The 24,278-nt window shown below is 48.7% G+C and overlaps 1 protein-coding gene across 1 annotated transcript in view; it reads left to right on the forward strand.

The window, feature by feature from the left end:
• The first annotated feature begins 547 nt into the window (after positions 1-547).
• Positions 548-24,278, forward strand: part of Rhce (Rh blood group CcEe antigens) — a 29,646-nt gene continuing 5,915 nt past the window's right edge. The window contains exons 1-6 of the mRNA XM_075945083.1: positions 548-704; positions 9,713-9,908; positions 14,895-15,045; positions 19,505-19,667; positions 21,116-21,282; positions 21,564-21,701. Of these exons, the coding sequence (XP_075801198.1) occupies positions 563-704; positions 9,713-9,908; positions 14,895-15,045; positions 19,505-19,667; positions 21,116-21,282; positions 21,564-21,701 (957 nt within the window). The 5' untranslated portion in view covers positions 548-562. The remainder of the gene's footprint in view (positions 705-9,712; positions 9,909-14,894; positions 15,046-19,504; positions 19,668-21,115; positions 21,283-21,563; positions 21,702-24,278) is intronic.

The raw sequence follows: 24,278 nt of genomic DNA on the forward strand, positions 1-24,278 counted from the left end.
AAGTCTGAGGTCAGTCTAATCTACAATAGTGCGTTCCTAGCCAGGGCTAGAATATATCTAGAGTGATATTCTGTCTCAGGAAAGATCGATAACGTAAGATAAATAAGAGGCTGGAGAGATGGCTCCGTGGTTACGAGCACTGACTTCTCTTCCAGAGGTTTTCTTCTCAGAGCTCTTAGAGTTCAACCTCTTCGAGAGCTTCAATGAACCTGGGTTCAGTTCTCAGCTCACAACTGTCTGTAACTCCAGTTGCAGGTGATCCAACACCATCACAGACCTACATACAGCAAAACATCAATGCACACAAAATGAAAATAAAGAGGTAATTAAAACAAGATAAACAAGCAAATAAATAAAGCTGAGCACAGTAGGAGGTCCCAGCAGGAATCCAGCCAGGACAGTCTGCACGACCGATTTTGAAGTTCCTCTGCTCTCCTTAGGCTAGCCCAGCCACTTTTTGCATCCTGAGATAAGACCTTTGGCGGGTGTTTCCCCTATCACTCCTTCAAGTGGGTGTGGGGACCTAGTGCTGTCAGAACCTAGGCATAGCAACAGGCACAAGATGGGTTCTAAGTACCCAAGATCCCTCCGATGCTGCCTGCCCCTGTGGGCCTTCGTACTGCAGGTGGCTTTTATTATTCTCTTCTTTTTCATCTCCTATGACACCCCCCAAGTGGATCAGAAGTTAATGGAGACCTATCAAGGTGAGGGGCCTGGGGAAGTGGCCAAATGGGCCAGGGGTAGGGCAGGTCTGTGCTCTCCCACGGCACAGGTACTCCTTTTCACACCTCTCCCAAAGGGGGCTCCAGCTGCACAGAGGTCAGCCAGTATGGGCTGGGCTTTGTCTCTTTCATGAGCCCCAACTGGATTTATGAGCACAGAGCAGGGGAGCTCTTTGTCCGTTGTCCTGAATTCTCTATGCAGATGGTCTTTATAATGTTCTACTTTTCTGGGGAGATGGCTCTGTGGGTAAGGGCACTTCTGTCTCTTTTGTGGCAATGACTATCATATTGTATTGTGTTGTATTGTAGCGTGTCTCCCTTACTCATTTCTTTAAAAAGTGTATTTGTATTATTTTTAATTAGGTATATGATGTGTCTGTGTGGGGGAATGTGTAGATGAATACAGATGCTCATGGGAGCCAGAGACACTGAATGCCTTGGGAACTGGAGTTACAGTAGTTGTGAGCCAGCCAATGTGGGGTGCTGGGAACTAAACACTGATCCTCTACAAGAAACAGCCCCGGCATTGCTCGTCCAGCGCCCCCCTTGCTGGCTCTTTTCTTGTCTCCATTTCCCCTTTCCCGGCCTCCTCTCCAGGGCTGGAAAGCCTGCTTTGGGTGGGAATCCTGAGCCAGGAAGAATGGCTGGAGGAGGAGGATGGTTACTTTATGTGTTGCTGTGAAGAGAGCAACCAGGAATGTCATGCCCCACCTTGTCCAGCAAGGATGACGCGCGACACACCGGAGCTCTTCTCACTGCAGTTTATTCCAGGACTTTATTCACTTTCTCTCTCTCCTTTCTTTCCTTCCTCTCTCCCCGGGCAAACCTCTCCTAGCCCTTAAAAAGGCATGGGCTACCAACCCCGGATTGCCAGGTGGGCACTGCCCATAGGCCCACACATATGCAAGCAGCTGATGATCATTGCTTGATAATAGCATAAGTCAGGACTTAGCCATCTCAGGAGTTGATTATACATCTCCATCAGGTGTGACTCCACACAGCTCGCTACACAGGAACAAGGCACATTCCACAGAGGTGTGTGCTTTGCCTCTGTACGAAACATCCTGACATGTCTGAAACCTCTCCCGGGCTGCTCATGGTAAACAGATGGACCTCATGAAGGGTGTCTCAGACACAGAGCTGCAGCCCAATTCTGGCAGAGGGAGGAGGACTTGGCTTGGAGCTCCGTGATGTGAAACTGACCCACTAGCTGAAGTAAAGGAGTGCTTCCAAAGGCTCCTGGTACAGGTCTAATTCCTTCTCATTCATTTCTTTTAAATCCAATCCAATGTTAGCCAGGCAATGCAGGCTCACGCTTTTAATCTCAGCACTAGGGAGGCAGAGGCAGGTGGATCTCTGTGAGTTCAAGGCCAGCCTTGTCTACAGAGTGAGTTCAGGATAGTCAGGGCTCTGTTACACAGAGAAACCCTGTCTCAAACAAAAACAAAAAAATCTAACCCAATGTTTGTTTTAACTCTGTTCATTCCTGTTTCGACACTAAGTCGTGTGTCACAGAATCGTAGGGTCTGGACACATGGAGCACGCAGCTGGTTTTCATTGAGCACTTACTGTCTACCAGGCAAACAGCTTCCCATTGGCCCTCACAACAACCCAGGGAGGCAGGCTGCTATGTCCTCCATTTCTCACTGAGGAAATAGGTACTTGGATGCTAAGTCATTGGCCCAGGGTCACCTAGCAGGCATTGGCACAGCAAGTTGACAGTCAGGCATGCTGGCTTTAGTTGCGTGTGCTTGACCATTGTGTCTCATGGCCCCTGTCACGGTAGGACTGAGCCACTTGTCCCCTAATCAGTAGGCATGGGAGCCACAAAGGCAGACTGATGCCTGCCTGCAAGCTGACCTCTGACTTCTATATGTCCCAGATTAAAAAATAAAGGAATGAACAAATGTAATTCTTAAAAGTTCCATAATGAAACAGAAATTAAAAATAAAGCCGGGCAGTGGTGGCGCACGCCTTTAATCCCAGCACTCGGGAGGCAGAGGCAGGCGGATCTCTGTGAGTTCGAGACCAGCCTGGTCTACAAGAGCTAGTTCCAGGACAGGCTCCAAAACCACAGAGAAACCCTGTCTCGAAAAACAAAAAAAAAAAAAAAAAAAAAAAAGAAAGAAATTAAAAATAAATAAATAAATAGGACTGGGGAAGATGACAAAGTGGTTAAAAGCCAGAGGCCCCAAGTTCAATTCCTGCCGTACACATTTGTAACTCCAGTTCTAGGGCGTCCAGTGCTCTCTTTCGGCTTCCTCCTTAACCCACACACAGCACACACAACATATGCGCACACACACACAGCACACGCACACACACACACACACACACTAAATCTTCAAATGAGTAAATAAAAAGGATTGAAAGTAGCACTTGGGAGGCAGAGGCAGGCAGCCTCTGTGAGTTTGAGGCCAGCCTGGTCTATAGAGTGAGTTCCAGGACAGCCAGGGCTACCCAGAGATACCCTGTCTTGAAACACAAAGAAAAAATAACATCTATAGATACAGATACCCTGTCTTGAAACACAAAGAAAAAATAACACCTATAGATAGATAAATACTATCAGCTTTTATTACTAACCAACTTCAATTTCTTATGTTTTAGATAAGAAAAAACTAAACTTGGAAGTGCTAATGTTTTCTTCTATGAAGCTCTAGGGACTGTCTTGGGTACCTTCCAAGGCTCCGTGCTCTGATGGCCATGTCTGGATGACCGGTAATGGAGCCAAATAGGCAAGAGATGAGACGGTAGAAGCAAGAAGTTCAATTGAAGACACATTTAGATGAAAATCACCTTCACTTGTGGGGGGGCGGGGCAGGAATACTACAGACGTGAAATTGGACAATAGCTGTGTCTGTTTCTACTGCTTTTCTGTTATTCTGAGGAAACACCACGATGAAGGCAGCTTCTAAAAGCGAGCCTTTCATTGGGCTTATGGTTCCGTTCCAGAGGGTTGGAGTCTGTATTGGTGGAATGAAGGTATGGCGGGAGGAACAGCTGAGAGCTCACCTCTCAAAGCGGGAGTCTGAGAGTGTCGTCGGGAGGGCAGGAGGTATTTGAAGCTTCAACCTGACCCTTCTCCAACAAGGCCACAGCTCTTACTTATTCTCAAACAACAGAGTCACCAAGGAAGGAATGATTATTCAAAAACACAAGCATGTGGAGGCTATTCTCATTCAAAACGCCACACTGTGCCAGTTCTTAAGAAACACAGACGCCAAGCCAGGCAGAGGCAGGTGGATCTCTGTAAATTTGAGGCCAGCCTGATCTACAAGAACTAGTTTCAGGACAGGCTCCAAAGCTACAGAGAAACCCTGTCTTGAAAAACCAAAAAATAAAAAGCAAAAACAAAAAGAAAAGAGAGAGAGAGAGAGAGAGAGAGAGAGAGAGAGAGAGAGAGAGAGAGAGAGAAAGGGAAAGGAAACACATACAATCAGGTGATGGCGCACACCTTTAATCCCAGCACTGGGGAGGCAGATGCAGAGGCAGGCAGATCTAGGTGAGTTCATGGCCAGCCTGTTCTACAGAGCAAGTTTCAGTTCAGGCTCCAAAGCTACAGAGAAACCCTGTCTGAAAAAAAAAAAAAAAACAAAAACAAAGACAAACACAAATACAGAGGCCAGATGTGTAAATGCACGATGATACATTCATTCTGGGCAAGAGGTTGAGATGTCTGTGAAATGCTTAAGGGAAGCAGAATCTGTCAGTCATCCATAGCTGTGTAACAACCATCCCTAACTTCAGTGCCTTAAGATAGCAACCACGTCACTTACCCACCTCCGTGATTCTGTGGCTTTGCCATGGGTGTGCTTCAGCTAGCAGTTTCACTTAGGGTCACTCATTTATTCAAAACCTAGAAATTTTACTGGGGCAACATGGCTCCACCTGGCTGGGCGGTGGTGGCGCACGCCTTTAATCCCAGCACTCGGGAGGCAGAGGCAGGCGGATCTTTGTGAGTTCGAGACCAGCCTGGTCTACAAGAGCTAGTACCAGGACAGGAACCAAAAAGCTACAGAGAAACCCTGTCTCGAAAATTAAAAAAAAAAAAAAAAAGATGGCTCCACCTGCCCCCATTTCCCCACGGAGGCAATTAGTGTCAGTTGGAAGCAGCAAGCCAACCCAGACTTCACATGCCTATAGAGGAGTTCCAGCAGCAAGGGAGAACAGAGCGGAGGTGTCTGTAAAATGTCTACTGATCCCCCATTGTCAGAGTGAATTACAAGGTCAACTCATGTGGGAGCAGCCTTCGTCCAGAGGCTCCACTGGGGGCCATTGCCACAGACAGCCCTTCCTAGGGCTGCCAAACTGGAGAACTATCTCTTGGGCCTTTTGCTTTACAAGCCACTCATCGGTCCCTTGTGTAGCACAATTAATAAGAACCCAGGGACAGAAATTGGGGTTCAGCCTGAAGGTGAGAAAAGCAAAACAGCCAGCCCTTGGCTCTTACCTCCACCACACCAGTAATCCTCAGAATGAGACTGTGTGTGAGAGCTGTCTCCTCCTGTTTTATATTCCTCTCTAGTGCTGGGATTAAAAGTATGCACCGCTACTGCCTGGTTTCTGTGGCAAATTAGTGTGGCTACGGGGATTAAAGGTGTTGTTGCCACTGCCTGGTCTGTAAGGCTGACCAGTGGGGCTGTTTTACTCTCTGAACTTCAGACAAGCTTTTATTAAAATACAAATGAATGATCACTACCCCCCTGCTTTCCTCGGGGGCAGGGAAAGGGGCTTATGGGAAAATAACAGGGCTTTCCCAGGGCCAAGTGCACCACAGCTTCTCAGGGAAGCTCCATTTCCCTTCTGAGCCTGCTGGGGCAATGGTGGGATGGGAGGGAGCAGAGACTGGGGAAGGAGAAGGCACAGAGCACTAAGGTCCCCAAGGCTGTGGAGGTCCTCCCCTGAGTCTTGTTCCCTACCAGGAGGGACAAGAGTGAGTGCATGGGCAGGACCGGAAGGGGAAAGAAGAAGTCCGGGTGGACAGATTCAAGGGCTGACCTGCAGTTATCCAAATACATAGGCACAAAGACTAATAATACATATCAGGTACGACAAGCATGGGTACTCCGGTCACATCACCAAACCAATTAGGAGCCAGTAGGTGCCCCTACTCATTTTACAGATTAGGAAACGGAGACACACAGAACCAGGCCTTAGCCATGACATGCAAACTCAGAGGTCACACCACACGTGTAGGATGAAGCAAGAGGGTGTGGAGTTCAAATCTCTCTGTCTCCATTTACCAGCTGTGTGACCTGAGCCAGGCACAACAGCCTTCTGGGCCTCTCTTCTTCCATCTGTAAAATAGGAAAGATAAGTGGTGATGACAGACCGAGGAGGAGAACGGGTCTGGTCAAGAGGATGCTGGGGACTGCCTCCCTTGCCTCGCTGCTGGCCTCCCAGGTCCCAGAAGGCCAGACTCCAGCAGTGAAATTCCTCTTGCCGCCCAGTCCTCTCAACTCCTTATCACACCAAACACCTTGCCAACCACTAGTTTATCAGCCCTGGGGCAGAGCTGCTCTGAGAGCTGCCGCCCATGGGGGAGCCCCCTGAGTGGAACTCAGACCTGGGGTGGGGGTGGGAAGGGGCAGGAGTGAGCCCTGGGGAAGAGTAAGTCTGAGCCTGGATCCTCAGGATGCTGGAGAGGAAATGGGAAGCAGGGCAGGCTGGGGTGGAGGGTGGGAAGCCAGATGCTGTAGCTAACAGCTGGACTGCACAGGTTCCCGGAACAGTGTAACTGGAAATGGCCACGCTACATTTCCTCCAGCGTAAGGCACCAGTTCCTTCCTCAGGGACCCCGTGAGGCCTCAGGGAGGAAGGTCAGGGCCGCTATACCTGGAATTGGTGGCAGCTAGGTCAGGAAATGCCTCGCCCCACCCCATCCTCTCATTTTCTTTTTTTTTTAATATAGTATTTTTTTTAATATTTATTTATTATGTATACAATGTGTGTATGCCTGAAGGCCAGAAGAGGACACCAGACCTCATTACAGATGGTTGTGAGCCACCATGTGGTTGCTGGGAATTGAACTCAGGACCTCCGGAAGAGCAGGCAATGCTCTTAACCGCTGAGCCATCTCTCCAGCCCCCATCCTCTCATTTTCTAACCTTCACGCTGGACTCTACCCTCTTCCTCTCTTACCCTCCCCTAAGGCCTTCTTCTTTAGAATGCCCCAAGGCTCTAAGAGCACCTATCAAACCCAATCTTACCGTTTCCAGAGAGGGAAACTGAGGCTCAGAAAGAGCAAAAGGTTTGCCTGAGATCCTTTAGCATGGTGAGGTGAAAACCAGAGCTAGAGGCAGCCTCCCTGGAAGAAAGGCACCCGTACCTGTCAGAGCTGAGTTCACTACGGGTGTGCTGTTTGGTCCTGAGAAATCTCACTCCGGTAGTCCCCGTAGACGTGTATGTGATAGCCACATCATTACAAGCGGAGGGACAAGTGAGCAGCATCTGATGGCTTTTTGTCTTCAAGCTGTCTCCCTCCTTCCTAGTATGCTAAGGCCTCAGAGTGATTTGGAGTTGGTTTTAGTGATAACTATGTTGTTTTATTTTATTTTTTTTTGAAATTTTATATATGTGTTTGCCTACATATATGTCTGGGTACCACATGCATGCTTAGTGCCTGCAGAGACCAAATGAGGACATCAGATCTGCTGAAGCTGTCACAGGTGGTTGTGAGCCACCATGTGGATGCCGGGAACTAGATCTGGGTTCTCTGCAAGAGCAGAAGACGCTCTTAACCGCTAAGCCATCTTTCCAGTCCTCCAGGTGTGTCCCAGGCTGGCTTTAAACTTCTGATCCTCCTGCCTCTGGCTCCTCAGCCACCAGTCTGCACCACCACGGCAGGCAAAATATCTTAAGTAATAAAAGGGCGTGCACTGTTTTATGGTAGGGAAAGGAGTGTACAAGTAGAGGCGATTCTCAACTGTCCACGTGAACTCACACAGATGGAAGGAAGATAGCAAGGCAATGAGTTATGCGTATCTGCTAATAAATCTCACACAGCTGTCAAGGGAGGGGAAACCTGTGCAGGCATCATCCCTGTGGAAAATGGTCCATGTCTTCTGGGAAAACAGCCTCTCCAGGCACCTCCCATTTTCATCATAGGAGTCTGATGAGGGGGTGGAATTGTTCCCGTTACACCGGTGAGAAGCAGAAGGGAAGAAGAGGTGTGGAAGCTGCGGAATGGCTCCACCAATGGTCTGGGGAAAGACCCTACCCTCTGCTCTACGGTAGGCAGGTTGCTTAGCTCCTCCTCGTGGAGGCTTCCACGTTCATAAACAGCCACTGAAAGGGCAGGTGCAAGAAGACAGGAGACAGCTTAGGGGAAGCAATCCACTTGGGCTGGACTTTCTCAACACTGGGGCTAATACTGAAAGGAACCGTTTAAAGGGGGAGAGATCACTTGAGTTTGTGGGCAGCTGGCTTCCGTTGTTTGCAGGCCGCGGTGAGACAGAACACCATGGGGGAAGGCACACTAGAGCAGGGATGCTCAGCTCATAGCAGCCAGGACACTGAGAGGAGCAGCATGGAGGGGCCTGGAGCCAAGGCATTGCTACCTGTGCAAAGACATTTTGCTGATCTCCTGGGCATCTCTCAGTGCAGTCAAGCTGCTGGTCAAGATGCGTCACTGGCTGTTCGCGTGCATTTAGCATGGGTTCCTCTAAAGCTCAGAGAGGCTGAGTTCTAGATTCGACCGCACAGCTAGAGTGGGCCCAGTCTCACCAAACCCTCTGTAGTATACCTGCTAATTATTTTTTGTAACCAGAATCACATTAAAGCCCCCCCACCCCATTGTTCTACTGGGGCCTGGGGGAGATGTGGAGGGAGGACTTTTGCATTCTTCTGTCTCAGCTGCTCCTGTTGGGGCCCTGAGGCAGGGAAGAAATTTCCTACTGGCCTGCCAGGTCCCTCACAAGAACTGGGAAAGAGGCCTGGTGGTGGTGGCGGCGCACGCCTTTAATCCCAGCACTTGGGAGGCAGAGGCAGGCGGATCTCTGTGAGTTCAAGACCAGCTTGGTCTACAAGAGCTAGTTCCAGGACAGGCTCCAAAACCAGAGAAACCCTGTCTCAAAAAAAAAAAAAAAGAAAAGAACTGGGAAAGAATCAAGAATCAACTTTCTCTCTCTCTCTCTCTCTCTCTCTCTCTCTCTCTCTCTCTCTCTCTCTTACTTCTTTTCCTATTTTTTTTTTAAACTTTCATCATGGGCAGTGGTGGTGCACACCTTTAATCCCAGCAATTGGGAGGCAGAGGCCGGCCGATCTCTGTGAGTTCAAGACCAGCCTGGTCTACAGAACAGGTTCCAGGACAGCCAAAGCTACACAGAGAAACCCTGTCTTGAGAAAACAAAAACAAAAAACAAATTTCCATCATTTGCACGTGTGTGCACACACCTGTGTGAATGCTTTTGTACACGGGCCCTGTGGAGGTCAGAGGACAACCTTCAGGAGTTCATGGACTCCACCGTGGATTCAGGAGACCAGAGTCGGGTCCCTTTTCCACTGATCTGTCTCACCCACACTACCTGCTCCTGAAGAAGATGACTTGGCGTGTGCCACAGGACCTCCGAGGCCACCCCGTCGTTTCTTTTTTTGTCTCACCAGGATGGCTCAGCTGTTGAGGCTGCGTGTACCACAGTGGCACAGAGTGGCAGCCCGCCCACAATCCCAGAGCAATTAATTACCTTCACTGAATGCCAGTGATGGGCCAAGCGGGGACCCTCACGCCGCACTGTCTGCATCCGAGTGTTTATTCCTCACAACCGAGGCTCATTTCCTGTGCTCTCCCATCTGCCTGAAGCACTTTACCAACTTTCTCTCCTCTACCCCACCTCAGCCCTGTGTGCTCAGTAGTCATGGCCCCGTTACTCAGATGAAAAAGCTGAGGCCCAAAGAAGCGAAGCAGTTTGACCAAGTTCCTGTAAACGCTCTCAGACGTCCCTTCCAGCGGCCGTTCTGTCCAATTCTCACCTAATCTTTCTTTTCAGTCTTCCAGGATTTGACCCTTATGGCAGCCTTGGGCTTCGGTTTCCTTTCCTCATCTTTCCGGAGACACAGCTGGAGCAGTGTGGCCTTTAACCTCTTCATCTTGGCCCTTGGGGTGCAGGGGTCGATCTTGCTGGAACGCTTCCTGAGCTGGCCTTTCCTACCTTTCCTACAGGATGTGGCCATCAATCTGTTCAGGTAACTGAAAGCAGCTGGGTTGTTTTGGGTGCTTAGAATGCAGCGAGGGAAAGTTCTAGACGACCAGGGCATCTCTCTAGCTCTGACATCACAAAATACTTAGGGCAAACTTTCTAGAAGATTTTTATTATTTATACAAAAATCCAATTTAACCGGGCCCTATTGGGCATTTCCAACTCTGTGGTACCCCAGGCCTCCCCGAATTCTCCCTATTTTGTTCTTAATGATTCTGATTGTATAAAAGTCATACAAGTTTGTAGAAAAAGTAAGAAAAGGAGTAGACACAAAACAAAGCAGAAAATAGAACTGTTGCCCAGAGAGACATCTTAAAGAAAAGGTAGGGCCGGGCGGTGGTGGCGCACGGCTTTAATCCCAGCACTCGGGAGGCAGAGGTAGGCGGATCTCTGTGAGTTCGAGACCAGCCTGGTCTACAGAGCTAGTTCCAGGACAGGCTCCAAAGCCACAGAGAAACCCTGTCTTGAAAAACAAAAAAAAAGAAAAAGAAAGAAAAGGAAGGGTGGGCAGGAGGTGCGGCTCCATGGTGAAACAGTTGCCTAGCATGTACATCAGTCCTGGGTTCCATGCCATCCTGCAAGGAGAAAACAAAGAGGAGGAGGAAGAGGCAGAGGGGGAGAGAGAGAGAGAGGAGGGGGAGATGAAGAAGAGAAGAGAGAGGAGGGAGAAAGGGTTGCAAAAAGGAAGGCTCAGTTCTGAGATGCCGGTAGACAGGAACTAATCACACTTTTATTTTCTGTAAACTAGCATCGATCCATGTAGACGTAGCTAAATGAGATGGTACAAACTGGCAAACCTAACCTGTGATGCTAGACGTCACAGTAGTGGTTACCCAGGCAACAGGTGCGTATTGATAGGAAGGAGCGCCACAGAACCTGTGGGCTCAGTGACCATTCTCTGTGTTAACCTGGATGATGTTTCTATAGGGGAAAATCAGATTGATAAACGACAGGTGTTAATAGAGATGATTAACAGGTGATTAATAGATACAGATTAGTCAGGGTTCTCTAGAGGAACAGAACCAATAGGATGAATACATGTACATATACATGTATATATTTACACACATATATTTAGAAATAAGAATTTATTGATTTAGGTTACATTAAAATAATATTAACAGAGCTGGGAGGTGGTATCGCACACCTTTAATCCCAGCACTCGGGAGGCAGAGGCAGGTAGGTAGATCTCTGGGTTTGATGTCAGCCTGGTCTACAGAGTGAGTTCCAGGACAGCCAGGGCTACACAGAGAAACCCTGTCTTGAAAACAACAACAACAATAATAATACTAGAAATAACAGGTATCTCACACCTGAGAGGCAGAGAACACTTGTTGGTGCCACCAACAAGTTAGTGGCTGTCACACTCCAGCGGCGGACAGCCTCGTACTTGCTCAGTCCTAGAGAACGCTGGTCCTTAGTCCACGGTGGAAGTCTGGAAATGCAGGTTCTTTCATCTGCAAAGGAATCAGCAGCAGCAGGGTGCCTCATTCTGCAGCAGGAGGGAAGGCTGGGCAGACCGGGAGGCAAACAAACTTCCTCCTGACAGTCCCTTTCTGTCTGGGTTAATACCCGGCAGGCACCTCCCACACTCTTCCCACAGCAACTAGCAATTAAGAAAACGCCCCTCAGGCCAATCTGATGGAGACAGTTCCTCAATTGAGGGTCCCTTCTACAAGATGATTCTAAACACAGATAGGCGGTAGACAGTTCCTGTGGGGCTCTACACTACTTTAAAAAGACGCTGAAAGAACTAGGAGACATTTTCCTTAAGAATGCTTTCTTGGCTGGATGCCGTGGTGCACGACTTTGATTCCAGCTCTCGAGGGAGGCAGAGGCAGGCGGCTGAGTTCCACGCCACCCAAAGCTACTTGACGAAAGCCCCACCCTTCCCCCACCTCACCCCCCAGAAAAGTAAGTTCTGTTTTGTTCAACCTTGAATTGCTAAGATTCTGAGTCACACCTTGGGAACATCTCAGGCCCTGTCAAGGACATCCTAGCTTTCCCTCTCACGCCCTTGCTAAGGCTTCTGGGACTTGTCCACGGCTTTCTGTGAGCCCACTGTGTTAGACGTGTCACCAATATTCTCCTTAGCCCATCCAGGGTCAAGGTCCAAGCTCATCCACAGGTAAAGGAATGGAGGTTCAGAGAGGGTAATCCTATGATGTGGCTGGGGTCACAGGATTCTAACTTCCTTCCAGCCTTCCCAGGCACTCAGAGCAGTCACCATGTAAAATTGTTCGTTCCTTTTTAAATACTGTAGAGGGCTGAGGGACTGCGCCGAGTTGGCAGAGCTTTTGCTTAAGGCGCATAAAGCCCTGGGTTCTACTCCCAACACTGCAAAACAAAACAAGACAAAGAACTGGTTGTGGAGGCGTGCTCAGTAATCCCAGCGCTTAAGAGGTGGAAGCAGGAAGGTCAGGAGTTCAAGGTCACCCTCAGCTACACTAGTGAGTCTAAGGCCAGCCTGGGCTAGCAGACAGCCCTTCTTTAAAATACCTTTTAAATAACTTTTTCAAGGCATAAAGCTACCTGCCTGTGGGTATTGCATACCCCCTGGGTTGTGTCAAAGGACATCCTGAGGTTCTCACACAGCAGTCCTGGGCTGGGGCTTCTGTTTAAAGTTGCACAGGTATTAGCCTTTTGCACACAAACTGGAACTGGGGGCATTTCAGGATGTTTACCTGTCCTGGAACCTGTAACAGGGACCTGTTGTCCCTCCCTGCCACCCAGCCGCCATCCTACCAAAAACTATTTGGATGCTCCCGACTGAGACTCAGCTGGCACTGGCTTTGCAAGACTGATCAGTGGCACCCACCTGCCTGTCAGGCCAGGCTGGGCTAGTGGGCTTTGCCTGACCTGTTCCCTGCACTAGGGACAGAGACCCTGCTCTCCCCTCACACAGTAAGGACTTGGTAAGTGCTCATTAGGATAAAAATGAAAACAAAAGGCCCTTCAGTGACTGATTTCCACCCCCACTGCACGCCTGGTGTCGGGGATCAAACCAGGGCCTTGCAAATGCTAGACAAGATATCTGCTCAGCGCCAGCCCCAACCATTGGTGTTGTTTTTCTGTGACGTAGGCTCAGGGAGCACCGACAGGTCTCAAATTCACTAGGTATCTGAGGGTGGCCTTGAACTTCTGAACCTCCTACTTCAGCCGTCCGAGTGCCCAGATTACAGGTGTGCATGCCTGGTTCACGTGGTGCTGGGATCGGACTCAGGGCTTCGTGCCAACTGAGCAAAACCCCAGGTTCCATGGGTGTACTTTTTAAAAAAGTATTATTTACTTGTATTTTATGTACATTTGGTATTTTGCCTGCAAGTATCTCAGTGTGAGGGTATCAGATCCCCTGGAATTGGCATTATGGGCAGTTGTGAGTTGCCATGTGGGTGTTGGGAACTGAACCCTGGTTCTTTGGAAGAGCAGTCAGTGCTCTTAACCACTGAGCCACCTCTCCAGCCCCAAGGGGTGTACTTTTAATTGTATACCCTGAGTGGTTCTAGAAGATTCTCCCTAAAAGGTCCTGGCAATGCCCAGCTTCCTTGTTGTATCTGCCATGTGTTCATGAATTCTGCTCTTACTGTGACCCCAGGTGTTGTTACATGAAGTCACAGAGGCACAGGGTGTATTCCAGGTCTCACTGTCAGGACATGGCTGCGTCAAGCCTTTTAACCACCTTAGTTCAGGGTCTTGCTGTCACTTGTCACAGGTCTGAGATCTCATGACTGGCCCACTAATTTTTGAATTGAGCTTGTCAATGCACTCACCTGCCGAACATGACCTGTCTAGACAGTGACACACCAGGTTCCCCAATATACTGTCCCTCCTGGTCTACGTCCCCATGTCCTGCTCTTGCAGTCCCCTCACATTCTTGAGCCTCAGGAACAGCAGCAATGAAGACCAGGGAGGCTGCATCCCTTATATCTAGGGACTTGACCTTAGGGCCTTAGATTTAGGCCATCTGGGCTTGAACCTCATCTTTGTTAGCAGGAGGTAGCAGTGGCCATCCTTCCGGTTTCATGCCCTCTTGTACACGATGGGGGCAGGGGCACATGACATTGTAGTAACCTAGTACCACCCTGATGGAGGACTGACCTTTAACCTCTGGCAATTCACCAGCCTTATCCCAGCTGTGCTGGGATAATCCCTAGGGAGGAGAGGTTTCAGAGGAAGAGGGGAGGACCAGCTCAGTGCCACTTCCCCCTCCCCCAGGAAGCCCTCCATGATAAGTCCAGTTGGCACAGTTAACTCAGGAAACCCTATATCTCTCCAGCCAGACCAGAAGCGCTTTGAAGATTAAAAAGTGGATTTCTCTGCCCGAATCCTCACATTGAGCCTGCACATTTGTCCAGGAGAGGAAGGATTTGGATCTTCATGATGCCTGCCTCTATTCATGAATTCCCTCTTCACGTGCCTACCAGTCTTTGTGGTAGATAGATACACGTATACAAAGACTTCCTTCTAACCCCTGCCCCAGCCCGGGCAAACAAACATCGTCGTTCTTATTTTCCAAGTGGATGCTTTACGGGATTAAGTAGCTGCTTGGGTGGTAGAGCTGGGATGGGAAGCCAAATTTATTCTACTTCCAAACTGCCAAACCCAGGCTCCGCACATCGAGGAGAGAAAGGAGGACCGTGGCTGGCCAGCTGGTGCACAGCGCCCTCTATGGAACATCTGAGAGCGGCGACTGCAGAAAGGAAGTGTGGGGTTGGGAGTATAACTCACACAGCTGCGGTGTCCCTGGAGAAGAGGCAGCCACTTTAAATCACAGTGACATTAGTAGAAGAGGCTTGGCGCCTCTGAGCTTGCCTGTACCACTGGAGTGTGCAAGGACCTCAGGTGCCATCCTGGTGAGGGATAGGGCAGGAGAGCCTGTGCTGTTGGGAAACCCTCATGCACGCGTGCGCATGCGCCTGTGTGATCTGCTGAATGAGAGGTGCTCTTCCTCACGGTCTCTTTCCTCCCTCAGCATCCGGACAGCTACCATGAGCACAATACCTGTGCTCATCTCAGCGGGCGCTGTCCTTGGGAAGGCCAACTTGGTGCAGCTGGCTGTGATGGTGCTGATGGAAGGTGCAGCCTTCAGAGCCGTCTGGCTTGTTGACAAGAAGGTCTTCCACGTGAGTCCCAGGGCTGTGAGGGGACTTGGGGGAGTGTAGGGGGGTAGGATGCTGCCCCACCTTGATAAGTTTTGGAGTTTTGAAAATAAAGCTAGGCCCTGAGTGGAGCTGAAAGTGCTTAGACGCCACTGAAGGTTAAACACCACGCGTGGAGGCCTTGAGCGGCGCGAGATTACTATGGGATGCGTACAAAAGATGCATTCCCAGAGCGTATTAGCCGCAGAGTGTGTTGTATTTTTAATATATGGCTTACAGGCTAGTTCAATTATTCCAGCAATGACTGTCTCCTGATAGAAAGCCCACGGGTCCAGTAGTTTTCCAGCCCATGAGGCTGATGTTTCACTGGCCTTCAGTATGCTCTGGGATCCTAATGAGGTAGGCTCTAATGACGATGACGGAATGGACTTGCCAGGGAGACTGAGAGCAAGGGCTTCCTTCTCCTTTCTCCTTCATAGAGGCTGCCATCAGGAGTGGCCTGGATTTAAGAGGGATTTTCCCACCTCAAAAGATTGGGACCTAAAGTAGGTCTTCCTACTTCAAATGATTTTTTTTTCTCTCTTTGGCTTTTTGAACTCTTTGCTCTTGAGGAGCCTGCCACCCATCTCCCAATTAAAACACAGACAGAGGCTTATTCTTATTTACGAATGCCTGACCTTAGTTTGACTTGTTTCAAGCCAGCTTTTCTTATCTTATGCCAGCTACCTTTCGCCTCTGGGCTTCTTCCTTTTCTTCTGTGTGTCTTACTTTCACACTTACTCTGTGACTGGCTGGCTGATTGGCCCTTAGCGTCCTCCTCTCCTCTCCTCGTTCTCTCTTGCTCCTTCCTCTGAGTTCTCCTATTTATCCTGTCTGCCAGCCCCGCCTATCCTTCTCTTGCCTTCCTATTGGCTGTTCAGCTCTTTATTAGACCAATCAGGTGTTTTAAATATTTATTTATTTATTATACAATATTCTTTCTGTGTGTATGTCTGAAGGCCAGAAGAGGGCACCAGACCTCATTCCAGATGGTTGTGAGCCACCATGTGGTTGCTGGGAATTGAACTCAGGACCTTTGGAAGAGTAGGCAATGCTCTTAACTGCTGAGCCATCTCTCCAGCCCCCCAATCAGGTGTTTTAGGCAAAGTAACACAGCTTCACAGAGTTAAACAAATGCAGCATAAACAAAAGCAGCACATCTTTACATCGTTAAACAAATGTTCCAGAGCATAAGCAAATGTAACACACCTTAAAATACTATTCTACAGCACACACACACACACACACACACACACACACACACACCCCGGTCTGGTTTGCAAGTCCTCCAAATCCACCCTTCCTCCCCGTCCTTAGTTTGGTTTTTCAGCCTAACTTTATCCTGTCCAGCTATTGGCCAATTGGCTTCTTTATTGGATCAATCACATGACATATATTCACACAATGCAAAGGAATATTCCACAGCAGGAAGGTGAGGACAAAAGGATCAGCAGTTCAAGGTCATTTGTGACTATATATTAAGTTTGGGGTTAACCTCAGCTACAAAGACAAAAAACAGCAAACAAATAACAACAACAGAGAACAGGGCTAGGGAGACAGCTCCGTGAATAAAGACGCTTGTGAAAAACAACAGCAACAGCAGCAACAACAACAACAACAAGCCTGATGCCCTGAGTTTAATCCTGAAACCCAAATGAAAAGTCAGATGCTGGGAGGACTGGCGAGAAGGCTCATCCTTTGAGAACCCTGACCACTCTTCCAGGACCTAGGTTCAATTCCCAGCACCCACATGGCAGCTCACAACTGCCTGTAACTCCAGTTCCAGGGGATCTGACTCCTTTTTCTGACCTCTGAGGGTGCTCATGTACAAACACAGATAAACACACATATACATAAATGAAGAAAAAGAATACACTTTCTTTTTTTTGTTTGTTTTTGTTTTTTTGGAAATAGGGTCTCTGTAGATCAGGCTGGCCTCAAACTCACAGACTCACAAACTCTGCCTCTGCTTCCTGACTGCTGGGATCAAAGTCATGTGCCAACATTGCCTGGCCACCCGATTTATTCTTTTCTTTTTTTCTTTTTTTTTTTTTGAGACAGGGTTTCTCTGGTTTTGGAGCCTGTCCTGGAACTAGCTCTTGTAGACCAGGCTGGCCTTGAACTCACCGAGATCCACCTGCCTCTGCCTCTCAAGTGCTGGGATTAAAGGTGTGCGCCACCACCACCCAGCCCCCGATTTTTTTAAAATATTTATTTATTTATTATGTATACAATAGTCTGTCTGAGTGTATGCCTGCAGGTCAGAAGAAGGCACCAGACCTCAATACAGATGGTTGTGAGCCACCATGTGGTTGCTGGGAATTGAACTCAGGACCCTTGGAAGAGCAGGCAATGCTCTTAACCTCTGAGCCATCTCTCCAGCGCCCCCCCCCCCGATTTATTTTTGAGTGATGTCTGTAACCTTCTCTTTTTGCTTTTTACTTTTTAATTTTTTTGCTTTTGTTTTTCTTAAACTTATCTAAGACTAGGTCTACAGGTCTAAGAGTCTTACTTTGAAAAAACAAATGTTCTTAACTGTCTCTCAGCTCTAATGGGTTTCATTCATTCATTCATTCATTCATTCATTCATTCATTTATTTTTGAGGCAGGGTTCACTAGGTAGCTCTGGCTGTCCTAGAACTCATAGAGCTCTGCTTGCTTCTGCCTCCTGAGTGCTGGGATGACAGACAGGTCCCCACACCCAGGGCTATGTGCATGCCGCATAAGCTCTTAGCTGAATGAACTAGAGATGATCTTCAGTTTCAGGTCTATCTGAGACAGGATCTTCGTTCTGTAGCCCAGGATGGCCCTGCACTCACAGCATCCTCTTGCCTTAGCCTTCTATGTGATGGAAGTACGGGCATGACCTCTTCCCGGTCCGTAGGCGGAAGCTGTGTAGGCTTCCGTGCGTGGGCGCGCGTCTTCATGCATGGGAGAGCGTCTTCATGCGTGGGCGAGGGCTCTTTAGCAGCATCCGCCCATTGAGAAGTACTCACCCATCGTGTGCCAGGCACTCTCATGACCTTGGGAAAATACAACTGCAGGGAAATTTCTGCTGCGGAAGGCACCATTACCAATTAAAAAAAATGAAATGGACAAGAGATGTGTCCTGTTTGATCGTGACCAATTCTATAGTGAAAAATAAAGCAAAGGAGGGTGGTGCTGAGATGTGAGTGAGGGGGTGGGTAAGATACCAGACAGACCGGTAGGAAAGCATCACCAAGCAATTTTGAGGCCAGACCTGGAGGGCGTCTGGCAACCGTGGCCAGCCCTGGCCGGGTGTTTGGTAGATTGCATCTGTCCCAAGGCCCTTGTGTCTCTTGCCCAGACTCCTTACACGTCTTGCCCCTTGGTGATAATAGAAAGCTTGTTGCTTACCCCCTCAGGGCTGACCACTTCCTCCTCCCGGCCCATGCCCCTCTGCCCAGGGAAACAGTATTGTAGACTGTTGAATGGCCAGAAGTGAGTGAGAGTAGAGGGTGGGGCGGGAAGAGGGGTTAGGCTGGAGAAAGAGCAGACCACACAGGGTCTTCCTGCAGGTCATGGAAAGGAAAGGACAGTCACTCTGAGTCAGGAGATCCGGGAAGTGGCAGGGTCTGCAGCTGTTAGGAGAATATTCAATAGGGACAACGGTGGGAACAGGAAATCCAGCTGGGAGGTTATTGCAGAAATCTGGGGTATCAGCCGGGCCAGTGGTGGCGCGACTTTAATCCCAGCACTCCCGGAGGCAGAGGCAGGTGGATCTCGGTGAGTTCGAGGCCAGCCTGGTCTACAAGAGCTAGTTCCAGGACAGGCTCCAAAGCTACAGAGAAACCCTGTCTTGAAAAACAAAACAAAAGGGGCTGGAGAGATGGCTCAGTGGTTAAGAGCATTGCCTGCTCTTCCAAAGGTCCTGAGTTCAATTCCCAGCAACCACATGGTGGCTCACAACCATCTGTAATGAGGTCTGGTGCCCTCTTCTGGCCTGCAGGCATACGCACAGATAGAACATTGTATACATAATAAATAAATAAATATTTTTTTAAAAAAAAGAAAGAAAAACAAAACAAAAGAAAAGAAAAAGAAATCTGGGCTATCTGTGAAGGTGACTTTGGTCACTGCAGCATCAGTGGGGAGTAGGTAAAGAGCCGATCAATTCTGAGAGTTTTTGGAAGACCCTGAAGACAGCCTTTACCCTAAACCCACCAAGAATGAAGCCTACGGCTTATTAAATTTGCTGTGCACGGTTGGCATGAACCACGAGTCTACCTGGCTATAGTGTGGTATTCTGAGACCACTCATCACCATGGGAAGGCCAGCTGGGTGGGTTGTTTAAGCTCGAATACCAGGTCAGAGTTCAAGTCACACCTCTTACAGAAAGCACAGGACTTTCTCAGAGAGGCTGCACGGCTGACCTCTTTACACAGGCCTGGGACACTCACCAGACCGCTGTGCTCTGTTGCAGTTGGAAGACCACATAATCGCGATGCACGGGCATGTGTTTGGAGCCTATTTCGGACTGTTTGTGGCCTGGTGCCTCTCCAGGTCCCTGTCCAGGGGAGAAGGTGAGGAAGCCCAGACAGAGAAGGCTCAGATGGCCACAAGCTCCAGTCTGTTTGCCATGCTGGGTAAGGATGAGAGGGCTGGGTAGTCTCCTGTCTGAACAGTTGGGAACAAATCCTGCTGACAAATCTTTCTGACCCTGAGTATCCTGGTCCTGTCCATAAAGGCCCTTTGTTTCTAGTAACGTTGTTGAGTTTATATAGCTTTATATATAGTTTATAGACTACATATATTATAACAAATAATGTTATATATAAACTATATTGTTAGCCGGGCGGTGGTGGCGCACGCCTTTAGTCCCAGCACTCGGGAGGCAGAGGCAGGTGGATCTCTGTGAGTTCTAGACCAGCCTGGTCTACAGAGCTAGTTCCAGGACAGGCTCCAAAGCCACAGAGAAACCCTGTCTCGAAAATCCAAAAAAAAAAAAAAAAAAGAAAATAAAAGAAAAAAAAAGAAAAACCAAACTATATTGTTATATATGTGTGAACCATGTTATTGTGTATATACACTATATGTTATATATCAACTATAAAACATTTAAACACCATATAGTTTATATATAATGTTATTGAGTTTATGTAGCTTTGGAATAAGCCTCTCCTTTTAGGGACTTCTCTTCAATAATATTTGGTGGAGGGGCTGGAGAGATGGCTCAGCGGGTAAGAGCATTGCCTGCTCTTCCAAAGGTCCTGAGTTCAATTCCCAGCAACCACATGGTGGCTCACAACCATCTGTAATGGTGCCCTCTTCTGGCCTTCAGGCATACACACAGAAAGAATATTGCATAAATAAATAAATATTTAAAAAAAATAATTGGTGGAGCCAGGCAGTGGTGGCACAGGCCTTTAATCCCAGCACTCAGAGGCAGAGGCGGTTGAATCTCCTTGTTTGAGGCCAGTCTGGTCTACAGAGTGAGTTCCAGGACAGCCAGGACTATTACATAGAGAAATCCTGTCTCAAAAAATCAAAATAAAAATAATAATTCAGTGGAGACTTGGGTGAGGTGGTGTACCCCTGGACTACAGCACTTGGAAAGCAGAGACAGGAGGATTGAAAGTTCAGAGAGGCTCTTTACATTAGACTATATTTATTTATTTATTTTATGTGCATTGGTGTTTTACCATTAACTGGAATTACAGACAGTTGTGAGCTGCCATGTGGGTGCTGGGAATTGAACTCGGGTCCTCTGGCAGAGCCATCAGTGCTCTAACCACTGGGCCATCTCTCCAGCCTCGGCCTTGCATTTTAAAAGGAAGCATTTGGCCATCAAAGAGCAGAGTGAGGCCTGGCATTTGTAGAGATCTTAATGCACTGGCCCTTATATTCCTCATCTGGAAAATGTGTCATCTGTTTCCTACCAAACTGAGACTTCAGACGGGAGAGGTGACTGTTTAGACACCCCTGGAAGGTGACCAGGCTCGCTTGCTAGCTCCAGGCGGTTCCTCTGATGTCCAGGAAGAGAGTGGTTACAGAAGCAGCGCTCTTCTGGCTAATGGCCGCCTCTGCCCTCCAGGCACCTTCCTCTTGTGGATCTTCTGGCCCAGTTTCAACTCTGCTCTGCTGGAATGGCCAAATGAGAAGAAGCCCGCTGTGCTCAACACCTACTATGCCCTTGCCGTCAGCGCAGTGACAGCCACCTCCATGTCAGCCCTGAGCCACCCCCAGGGGAAGATCAACATGGTGAGGAGGAGGCTGCCTCCTGGGCAACATGTGTCTCTCTGTGCCTAACACACGTGTTGATGGCTCTCCCACAGGGCCAGACTCTGGATGGGTGGGGGAGCTCCTGCGTTGGGCCCTTCCTTGTCTGCCACGTAGGGAATATCAGGATACCAGAGACTGGACAGGCTTTCTGGGGGCTGGTGTGTGTGTGTGTGTGTGTATGTGTGTGCGTTTGTGCATGCGCATGTGCACGTGTTTAAATCAATGTTACTATCACCTACCCACAAGCTGATGCTTTGCAGGTTCACATCCACAATGCAGTGCTGGCGGGAGGCGTGGCTGTGGGGGCCCCGTGTTTCCTGATCACTTCTCCCTGGATTGCCATGGTGCTGGGCCTCACAGCGGGGTTGATCTCCATTGGGGGAGCCAAGTGCCTGCCGGTAAGGAAGTGGGGCTTTATCACTGTGAAGAGACACCATGACTGTGGCACCTCTTATAAAGGAAGCATTTAATTAGGGTGGCTCGCTCACAGTTTCCAGAGGTTCAGTCCGTTCTAACCATGGAGGGGAGCAGGCTGGCATGCTGGAGGAGCAGCTGAGAGGCCTACATCTTGCAGGAAACAAGAAGTTGAATGAGACACGGGGCAGTATCCTGAGCATAGGAAACCTCAAAGCCCACCCTCACAGTGACACACTTCCTCCAACAAAGCCACACCTCCCAATAATGCCACTCCCTTTGGGGGCCATTTTCTTTCAAGCCACCATAACTACTAACCTCTACTTTGCCTCAGACCTACTAGTAGTATCTGGGTCACTGGGTGGGTCACATGGGCGCATGAGGCAGGTAGTGACACTTTCCTAGATCAGGTACAAAGCCCAGATACATTCATGACTAAGTTCGGCAGGACATTCAGGGAAGACCCCTGCGTCAATGCAGGTTCGAAGTCGCCTCTATTCTCAGATCAAACTTTATCTGACAAGCAGAGCAGGCCCAGAGGCATTTCTGTCCATCATTTTAATCTTTAAAAAAAAATTAAATGGCATTTATTTTTTATTGTGCTTATAGTAGAAGTCAGAGGACAACTTGAGTAAGTCTGTTCTCCACTTCTACCATATGGATCCTGGGAATTGAACTCAGATCATGAGGCTTGGCAGCAAGCCCCTTTCCCACTGAGCCCTATCGCAACCCTGGCGGCAGACTTTTGAAGGCTGAATCTGGATACTCAGCTTCAACTCAAGGAAGAGTTTACCGGCAGCTGGATCTGATCCTAGCTAAGCCTCTCTGCTTTTCATCTGCAGAGGGAACACATGTCTCTTATCTCTTTTGGCTTTGAAACCCCGAGATGTAAGCAGTTGTTAGACAGCAAAGAGTGTGTCGGAAGGTGACATGCTCCCATTGTACTCAGGCCCTGTCTGGGTGATTCTTTCTATCGCTGTGATAAAACAGCATGACCAAAAGCAACCTGGGAGAAGGGTTTATTTCATCTTCCAGGTGGTAGAATCTATCATCCAGAGAAGTCAGGGCAGGAATTTGAGGCAGGAGCTGATGTAGAGGCCATGGAGGGGTGCTGCTTACTGGCTTGCTCCCCATGGCTTGCTTATAGAACTCAGAACCACCCAGGGGTAGCATGACCCTCAGTAAGCTGGACCCTCTCATATCGATCATCAGTCAAGAAAATGGCCTGAAAAGCTTGCTCCAAGCCAGTCTGGGGAGGGGGAGCAATTTCTCACCTGAGGTTGTCTCTTACAAAATGACACCAGCTTGTGTCAAGTTGACGTAAAGCTGCCCAGCACAGCCCCTTGATGTCTTGGTGCCTCAGTTCCCTTGACTCTTTTTTTTTTAAGATTTATTTATTTAATTTATTATGTATATAGTGTTCTGGGCACCAGATCTCATTATAGATGGGTGTGAGCCATCATGTGGTTGCTGGGAACTGAACTCAGGACCTCTGGAACAGCAATCAGTTCTCTTAACCTCTGAGCCATCTCTCCAGCCCAAGATTTATTTATTTTATGTGCATTGCATTGGCGTTTTGCCTGCGTGTATATTTGTGTGAGGGTGTCAGATCCTCTGGAACTGGTGTTATAGACAGTTGTGAGCTGCTATGTAGGTGCTGGGAATTGAACCCAGGTCCTCTGGAAGAGCAGCTAGTGCTCCCAACCATTGAACCATCTCTTCAGCCCTTCCCTTGACTCTTTTACCAGGGCAGGGTGGCTCCGCTATTTTGAAGATTACTCATTTGTTCATCAATTCATTCATTCAATCATTCACCAAACATGCTTAAAAGAAAAGCAAACAACAACAACAACCCCCCCCAAACAAACTTTATTTTTTAATTTTATTTGCATTGATGTTTTGCCTACATGTATGTGTGAGGGTGTCAGATCTTAGAGATACAGACAGTTGTGAGCGGCCACCTGGGTGCTGGGAATTGGACCCTGGTCCTCTGAAAGAACAGTCAGTGCTCTTAACCACTAAGCCATCTCTCCAGTCACCAAACATGCTTTAACCCTCGTTCTACTTCAGATAAACATGTCAATAAAAAGCAGAAAGGCCCCTAAGCTAGCCTAGGTCTGGTCAGAGTAGAAACCAAGACTTGCAGAGGGAATGATGTCTGAAATGGGCAGTACCAGTATGGCGGATTAGCCAGGCAAGTAGGGAAATGAATCCCAGACAGGGTCGGATTAGCCAGGCAAATTCGGAAATGAATCCCAGACAGGGTCAGATTAGCCAGGCAAATTCGGAAATGAATCCCAGACAGGACCAGTGCCTTCAAACCCTCAGTGAGAAGAGCGTGTGACCCAGTCAAGAAACAGAAAGATATAATCATGGCAGAAGGTTTGCATTCGCCCGGACCTTGGTGAGATCAGCATGGAGAGGTGGGAAGTGCTGGGCAGAGCTCCTGGGATGACCAGGTGTCTGGATGTTCACTCCGGAGACGGTGGGGGCTGTAAGGGGAGAAGGAACCTGAGGAAGCTCCCTAGGTGTCTCCTCAGGCCTAATGAGGGCAGGAGTGG

The sequence above is a fragment of the Microtus pennsylvanicus genome, chromosome 13, assembly GCF_037038515.1.
Source record: "Microtus pennsylvanicus isolate mMicPen1 chromosome 13, mMicPen1.hap1, whole genome shotgun sequence".
In the NCBI taxonomy this organism is placed as follows: Eukaryota; Metazoa; Chordata; class Mammalia; order Rodentia; family Cricetidae; genus Microtus; species Microtus pennsylvanicus.